The sequence below is a fragment of the Echinococcus granulosus genome (genome assembly GCF_000524195.1).
Source record: "Echinococcus granulosus chromosome Unknown EG_S00068, whole genome shotgun sequence".
Lineage (NCBI taxonomy): Eukaryota > Metazoa > Platyhelminthes > Cestoda > Cyclophyllidea > Taeniidae > Echinococcus > Echinococcus granulosus.
Window position 1 is genome coordinate 159,526 of NW_020170448.1, and position 9,175 is coordinate 168,700.

The 9,175-nt window shown below is 40.2% G+C and overlaps 1 protein-coding gene across 1 annotated transcript; it reads right to left on the bottom strand. All coding sequences in view use genetic code 11, as the record gives it.

Annotated features, from left to right (window-relative positions):
- Positions 1 to 812: 812 nt before the first annotated feature.
- EGR_07022 (hypothetical protein) lies at positions 813 to 3,183 on the bottom strand (the record flags this gene model as incomplete). The annotated part of the gene is made up of 5 exons (XM_024496271.1): positions 813 to 1,106; positions 1,943 to 2,108; positions 2,185 to 2,354; positions 2,820 to 2,952; positions 3,137 to 3,183. The coding sequence occupies 5 exons, from the start codon at positions 3,181 to 3,183 to the stop codon at positions 813 to 815; spliced, it is 810 nt and encodes a 269-aa protein (XP_024349298.1).
- Between the last annotated feature and the right edge of the window lie 5,992 nt (positions 3,184 to 9,175).

Sequence of the window (9,175 nt, forward strand, 5' to 3'; positions counted from 1 at the left end):
GATGTGATTTCGAAGGCTCTTCAACGGGAAAAGATGATGTTCCAGAGTGCATTCAAACGTCTGCAAAACGTAAGCTAATGTTTTAACTATTTCTCGTTCTAGATGGATCAAACTGATCCCCCTGGTGAGAGCAACCAGAAGGATGGGGGTGAAGTTACAGCGCCGACAGCGTAGACAAATCTTCTCATATGGTGGTTTTTGTTGTGATCGTGTTTATTTGAACGCGGTGTAAATCCACTCCAAATCTAGAAACCTTCACATGCTTTCGGTGGGGGTGATTCGGGCTTGTTTCTGGTGATGTGTGTTGATCAAGAGTATTCACTGATTGCCTAAATTAATTTAATTCTTGTCTAACTGGGTTCTTGCGAATCGTGGCCCGATGGCGCTGTTGAGCCAATTTGATTATCGTGTGTAGCAAGTATTGCTCCGCTCCGATATCACCTCAAACCGATTGTGGGTAATCTTCTAGCTTACGATGCCTGAGTGGGTAGCCGCGATTAGCTGTTGCTTAGTGAGAACAGATGCCAGGCCTCCTGGGTGGGTAATCGCAATCAACTATTCCCTACTCGATGCTCATTCGCCATTCGCGAGCCGGTTGGCTCGCCTACTTCCCCCACATGTTCAACTATTCCAACCACTTGGAGTGGGTACGTTAACATTCAGAAAAAATAAAGCAGGCAATTCTATCTCTACATCCCCTTGATACATATAGTTAGCGTCAAGCAATGCAGACACAAAAATGTCGTACGATTGGTAAAGAAGCTGTACCGACAGATTGGTAGCACAAAAAGGGGGAAGGATGTTGGGTGAAGTTAGGCCCACGCCTGGAGGGATCGAGTGAGGTCAATCATCTGAATACAGTCACACAGCTTGCAAATGAAGTCCCGAATGTGCGCGTTTTCGGTCTGCTCACCGCTCTCGTCCACCACCGCAACCGCCATGTAGATACGCAACTCCACCTTGAGCACAAGGAAGGTCTTCTGCAGCTGCACCTCGTGCAGTGCAATGATCTCCCGTGGCATGATTGAGGCATCTAGGGAAAGCAGCGAATTTACCGCACGCATTATCACGGCGTATTCACTCATTGGTAGCGTGTTTGACTCCGCCTACAAAGATGAGCGGTGGCAAAAAAGGTTGGTCTCGTACTCATTTCAATGTTACCTATGAAAAATGTTTAATTTAAGCTAGGGATCTCTCCTGTAGGTTTACTTGAAATGAATGCTGCCGTGGAAGCACTATAACACCAGTAAGTGTCAAGATCGTCGTCACGAGTATGAATAGTCGGCACGCATGACGTGGATCGCCCCATATGCAACTAATAGAAATGAGAGAATAGAAATACGCGCTTACGACAAGACGTGATGATGAATGAAGGTTCTTATAAACAAAAGCTTACAATCCCAACTACCAAACAAGAAGACGATCAAGGTTAAAACGCTAAAATGATGCAGGCGCCTCAAAGATGGTCACGGTTCAGCACATTAGCTACGGTCCTGGCTATGACACTGACGCACGTAACACGTCTGCTCTCCGACGCATGCCCTAACGCGAAATGCAACAAGGGATGAATACTTCTGCCGAAATGAACAAAATGACACAATCAGTTGCAAACTTCCACAGCCTCGAATAGCTAGTGCAATAGGGTATCTAGCCAGTCCCGCTATCCCATGTTGGTGCAAACGTACTGACTAATCTTTTTATGCTAGACTCCCAGTTATTGACTTAACCCACCAATGAGTGCATAAATGTGACATGTTTACGGACTTTGTTCAAAAATTACTGTGGAAATTCAGATTAGGGGCTCGAAAAACCCACCTTACAATCTGAATAACCCAACCAAGCCAACAAAAAACTGAAAAAAGTTGCTGACACAAATGACCAAAATGTCCAGTGCTTCGGTCTAATGAAAATTACCGTGGACAAAATCACAAAAGAAACTTACGGGAGGCATGGTGAAGATGCAGGGAATGGCAACAGAACTCTTGACATACATTTCAGCCGCCCCTGGAGGCACGTAACTGTGGCCTAGATAGGCAAAATCCTGAAGATAGGCATCAAAGAAGAGGGATACATTGGTTCCCTCATTCGTGCTGACAAAATCCTCGATTCTAAAGGAAAAAAGGGAGTGAATGTGCACAGTTCAATCCAGGCGTAATCACATGCCACAGGAAGGTGAGGGCGCACTGAGAAACGATATCGGGATTTTCCTTTGACACAGCCTCTTGCACATCGGCCGGATTGATTGCTCCACTGCGCAGGACAGAGTACCAGTAGAGTGTGAACTTGGCCAAGAGCACTGAGTAAAATCTTCTAAGCCAAGAGCACAGGGGAGTTGGTGGCGAGCCCACAGGCACCTAGATGCACGCAAAGGCAGTTGACTCAACTGTCCAAAGCCATTTCACCATCCTATTCAACGGTTAGCATGAAGATACGCACCGAGTTGATTAAATGGAGTATAGTTATGTAAAAATTTCCAGCATTTAAGTCACTTTTCAATGTCTTTTCATCACATGAAATTCAATCGGAAGCTAAACCACATCAAAGCAATTCTTCTGATTCTTTCTCACAAGCACAAAGCCAGCTGTAATGTTTGTCAGTTCCTGACAAAACAATTCACTGTAGCGAATGTTTCATCGTAAAACAAGTGGCTGGACTGCAGACCCACAAATGCACTCTTATATGAAAAGTATGCAAATTCCCCTTGAATTGGCGATATTCAATGAGCCATTATTGCTGTAGGTCAGGTCACATTTACAAAATGAAAGGCTAGTCATTACAAGAAATAACTGAAATAAAATAAAAGAAATAAATCAACATACCAGATTGTCTCGTGCATAGTATTGATCCAGTTTATACGAAATGGAACTCAGAGTCAGAATCGAATTTATGAACTCTAAATCTCCCAGTTGACATTGTAATTTTAGTGCAGTTGCCAGGATCTCCACCTCCATTCTACAATAAACAACGACAGGTGATTTGCACATTTCTCCACAAATATGCAACCAAACGTTGATATCCTTTCAATAATAAAGCTGGATCGAGAAAAGAAATGACGATGAATAATGCTTGCCTAGCGGTATTAACCAAAGGAGAGATGGTGGATTCCAAACAATTGATGGGGCTTTGCAAGGCGTACAGATCTTCAAGCGCAGAGCCGACATTTTTCGCTGCTGAACATAGCATTGTCTCACATTTCGTTATTAGAGCAAAACTAAAGTCTGGTCAAAGAAACTCCAGTAGACATTATACCCACCCAACCCCACGCTTCAGCCAGGGCAAAGCATCAAAGTCAAGATGGAAAGAAAACCGGATTACAAACAAAGCGCTGCATAGTTCGGTTCATTACGAATCATGCAAAGGATACAACGAAAGCAGCTTGCAGCGTAATCGGCAAAAATAGTGTATATGCTGGAGTAAAGCCAAAATCTGCATTGGTAAAACGTCGTTGCGCAGTCCATCATGCGAATGGACCAGGTCCCCGCATACCGAATGCATGCGCAAAAATGATTCATACAGATCCTATACGGTTTTACGCATTTATGAAGGCAAACCTCATGTCGATTAAAAACTTCCTTTGGCGATACAAAGTTAAGATGTTGATATCTGTGCTCAAGTTGGAAGAGCGTGACCAAAGTGCTTCTCAATGTGGCTGTTGAATCACCGCATTTAACGTTTATAGTGTTCGGAAATAAAGACTACCAAAATAGTTCGCATTTTAAACGAACCAGAGACTCCTTGACTTTATCCAAGGAACCGCTACAAAATGCTGCAACGTATTTTTTCAATGAGAAGAGGATATCTAGATTCCCCGTCATTTTTCACTACGAAAATGACCCCTGACTTATACGATGCGCATTTTATGAACATGTAGACAAACAAAGCCTTTAAGAGAGAGGATTTTTGAACAGCACTACATCTGACGGATTCTATAAAGCATGTTACACAGTTCGAGTATCCTATTATTTGTTTTCGGAACTGCGCTTAACTCAATTTTCAAATTCTTCAAGTTTACAGAAACGTTTGCAGCCATTTTCGCCCCCTGGTTTTAAGGCAATGCAACAGTAGTTTCGATAGCCTGAGATCCGGTTTGTAGCAGTTATATTATCTTTTTTGCTATTTTTAATACTAGAGGATGGGGAATTTTTCCTCTGAGTGCCTGGCCAATTCTTTCACGTAACATTGCTTCAATTCTATTTTATTGTTGCTACTAACAGTGCTCAAGTAAATATTCTTCCTATGCCGGGAAATTAGAGAAGATAATTTACCGTGCCCTACCCCTGTGATCCAGCCTAAGCCAGAAGCACTAGAAACAGAAAATAGTAATATTTTTCTTCTCGTCTGTCAAGGTCTGTTTATTTTTACCTAAGTTAGCTTCCTCTTGGGTAAGAATTATGCAATTTTGTCTTTCCAACTTAGGCCAAGCATGCTTTAGTAAGATCATCTTGATGCGATATCATAATCTGTGGTAGTTACCATGAGGTTGCTGATATTTGCCTTCCTCTCCTTTTTGTAGTTTAAATACGTGGACAAGTTGCTGCAAGAATAAACAGTGCGAAAATTGGGAAAAGAACTTCTTTACAAACACAATACTATATGTGATTGTAAATAGAGGTGGAGAAGCACAGGTACAGTCTTTTGCCAAAGGACTCCACAAGGCAAGTTATGAGTTATTCGCGGTGCAAGAAATTAAAGGTGAAATAGTCTTAGTTGATAGGTTTTTTAGGTATAAAAAGGTGGCGGAACTACGGCAGCTAGAGAAGCAGCGTCTTATGGATGAGGTGAAAGAGGAGGTGCTGGATTTGACCGTATTCCAACAGAAGACGGTTTATAATGCACACCTTATTTCATTTCTAGTTATTTCAAGGGCTCTGAGCTACAAATAGTAGTTTAGGGAAGATATGGTTTTTCTCGTTTGCCCACCTTTTGGATCATCAGACGGTCCATATATTTATTAATATCCATCTCCGTAGTTGAGCTAGATGGTACTCGGCATACCATCAGTGTCCGCACTAGGGCTAATGTCTCTTCTCATATTTGCATGGCCTATTATTTAAGAAAAGATGTGTCCACCAAGACCTATTATCCTTCACGTGGTTCCTAATCAGTGAATACAGGTACATCTTTAATATCGCTTGATACATCATTAGGTGGCCTGCATATCTATAAATACGAAACGTTCTTAACTGTGAGTTAAACAACTTCCTGTTAGTAGACCTATTTCCATCCATGGATCAGGTGACATTATTAGAAGGTCCACATGTCGATTATTGTCTACAAATTTTTTGCTTACTCTTTGTCAAATGATTCTTTCTGTGTTATCTTACTCATCTATCTCTAACCTACGGCAAATGATTTACGTTTTAGGTGTTAAATGGCTCGTCGAACACCCGCATATCATTCTAATAATATCCTTCTTATGCCCATATTCTAATCCGATAAATGGTAAACAATTTATGTAAAGTTAATATCTTTTTGACAGACTAACTTTTTATAAGGGCATCAAGAAGTTGACTCATTTTAATGCTTCAGCTTACCTAATGTGACAATTACTGTAGCAAACAAAAAGTTTTTGCGGTTTAAAATAATTTTAAAGAGCAAATACTTATTTAACTTTAGGCTTGGTGACGCGGCGACGCATGCCTGTGCAGTTTGCATTTTCACTTAGCGGTATTTTTTGCGAAATGGAGAATCTGTATAAACTTTAAACACTTTGCACTCTCGGCATCCATCGCAATCCTGCTTTCTTCAAGCTTGCAAATCACTACTGAAGTAACACAAGACGTGTTTTATCTGCTGGAGTTCGTCGCAAAGCAGTCTATGCTACTTATATCAAGATGTCAGCCGAGCAAACACGCGACAACAAATCCACTTTCAACTAGCTTAATAGGACGCAGATAGATGGTTTGTTGAGTACATGGGTAAACAGTAGTGAAGAAGGAATAAATCGGCAAGGATTAACACAGGGGAGTCAGTCCACTGCTCCTACCACTAGCGGTAAAAATGAAATAGCCTCGATGCAGCGCACTTGTCTACTGCCCATTACAGTTTCCAAAAAAGATGAAAGTGCAAAGCCAATGAAATTGTTCAAGCGCATTTATCACGTTGAAAGGAAATATCTTTTTAGCCACACGCCACGATGTTGACTGTGGTGGCCATCCAGAGACGCCCGATGGAAGCGAATAAAATGCCTACAAAAATGCTAGAAGCCCTTTGTATTTTGAGTTAAAGAAATGTTAAAAAATAATTTAAGATGTATTTAAAGTAACTACTGACTATTAAATTCCCAAAAATTAATTTTTACAGTGCAATTTTTGAAATTAAGCAAAACCTTTTAAAGTGTTTACGAGTTCAGGAATTTTTGTGCAAAAAAAACTTTTTAAAAACTTGGTAAAAGATTTTAAAACTACTCATAGCCTTCTTATCGTTCGGTTGTACCTAAAATACAACCTTGTTTACAAAAAAATTCTACGTCAAAAAAAATATTATTTCTTTATTAAATGCAAAAATCATTTAACATATGAAAAAGAAATAAAAAAAGATTTTATCATCCGTTGCTTTGGAATGAAGACTAATTTTTTTAATGTGAATAATTTTGGATATGTGTAGCGTCCCGAGACTCCCTGAAGACGAAAGAAGACACAATACTCGGATGTTAGACTACTGCATTACTTATGAACCGCTAAACATATCCGCAAAAATCCTATCCTAAAGCGCTCTACTGCGGTAAAGTTATGTATGAGATCTGTGTAAGCGACGTGTCACTTGTCCTAACATTTCATTCGGTTGGAATTTGGCACTAGAATTCACTTGTTATTGTGACTCTGTCTCGGCTGAATGGCCGGCATTGCAGTCCATGGTAAAGAAAACTGATTATAATATCCTTTGAGTAAGATGATAATTTATGTTGATTTAAAACTTGTTTAATTCCACATGATGAAATGCTCAAGCTCTTTAGTCTACGCAGCTTTGCCTTTCATTTTGATTCAACTTCTGGTTCGCACATTATCAAAGCTTTATTTCGGTAAAAAAGGCTATCAGCTACAGATAGCTGGGTTCCAGGGCACACTACGGAAGAGAAATGGAAGAAATCTGTAAAACTCGCAAACCTCAAGAGCTTTAAATTCAATCTGCGATTAAAGCTACTCAAGGGACCGTTCATTGAGCGACTGCGATGTTTATTTAAAGTGATTTAAATATCTACATTTTTATGACCCATCAATGGACACGTTCTTCCAGGGTTAGCAAGTCATGATACCATTGGTAGCAAAGTGAGTTCGGAGGTAAGCAAGGGGTAAGCACATCCACCAATCGATCTCGCACACCTTCAACCAGATTCTGCTACTCGAATTTGACTCGATGTTTGGACTGAAAAGTATAGGGATTTGGCTAATGCATAATCGCCAGACCGAAGTCGCATCAGCGTCAACGTACTTCACCGTACTTCAGTAGACAGAAGTAGAAACAAACGACTTTAGAATTAGCAAATCTAGTAATTTTTGCTTAGGTAGTGGTAAGCCGATGAGATTAGGTCACTACATTCCTCTACCGATCCATCCATCAAACCAATCAGCCAAATTTATCGCATCAATAAAGCGCGTTTTTTAAACGACCCTGTCTTTCTTCCACATCCTGCCTAAGCTAGACTAAGAATTTGCAAACACGCAGAAGGGCAAAATCAAATTCACGCAAAGCTTCGGCTTAGAGCAGCTCAAGGTCACTGCCTTTATAAACCCATGGGCGTTGAAGTGATGGTTATCGTTTTGATAATCTTAATCAACCTTAAACAATTCTGCAGGCTTTGCTTAAAGCAAGGTTAATATCAACGTATAGAAAAAAGCAAATTGAGCACAGTCACCATAACTTTTTTTAATTTGTCTTTTCAGAGTATTATTTGTAGAATTGAGTAGTAACGCATTGACTGATAAAATATGGGTCTATGCTCACAAAATCTACGCAAACAAGTGATGGTGGTCACTGCCTTTAACAAGATTTAGAAATATCAATAACAAAATGACATTTTCAGGCTTCCGTTACAATCTGAACAGATTCGGAATGTTGATACTCATGCAGTGCACCTAATTAAAGGCACTCGGCTTTGTATTTCAGTGCAACTTTTACACAAATACAAAAATAATCTCTTGACTAAGGAGGTTTGGTGCTATTTCACAGCCATATATGCCTGACAAAATAAAAGTAGTAGGCTAAACTAACTGGTTAGATGGTAAGCGCTTATTTCAAAATGCAGACTAAATGCGTTACATGTCTTACAGCTGAGTAAATTGATGCAATTGTATTGATGTAGGCAGTGGATTTAACAAGATGCCAAATCTAAACATCACTTGAATATATCTTTTAAACATGCGAATACAAAATGCGTGAACATCTTGAAGTGACCTTTGATTGATAATGCAGACAGAAAAGTTGCCACCACTCCTTAGCCTAACTGCACAGATCACATTAAAATAAACCAAAACCACTTCAAAATGCTACGAAAAAATTCTACAAGATTTTAAATGTTGTACGTTTATCAAAAATCCGAAGCCTATACAATAACTTCCTTTTAGCAAGTCGACTATTCAAGTCGTGCATGTTAAATCCTGTTTTGTTTAATCACACATATAACAATTGTTCTAAAAAATAACGCATTGCCCTTCTTCCCATTGATGCGGCGATGGCGTAGTTACATCGACAGCTCAATGTACCACTTAGCCAGCTTTTCACTCACGGCCAACTCTAGCAGTCTTGGCTGTCCGGTGGGGAGGTGTTCTCGCACCCTCTCCTCGATGCTGACTGACCGCTTAACCACGTTAAGTGGATGTTGTTCTCCGCCAGTGCTTTCTTTCACCAACACTCTTCTACCTACTGTTCTGTAGCATTTGGTAAGGAAACGGACATGGAAATGGATTTGAAGACGTGTATTAAAGCTCTTGAAAAAGTAGTTTGGTGTCTAGGACTCTGGAACAGTTAAAGTATAGTAGTTCCCAGGCCGTAAGCAAAGTTTGCTTTGCCGAGGACTTGTTAGTGTGAGACTGGAATAGCACTGCAGCCAATCAAGTCATTTTGAAACCTTTTACACTATTAGTGGATTCTTGCATGTGATATTGTGAACCAACTCAGTACTAACCTCCTGTTTTCCTCGAGTTTGAGTGCTAATGACCAGATTATGTGCTCTGGA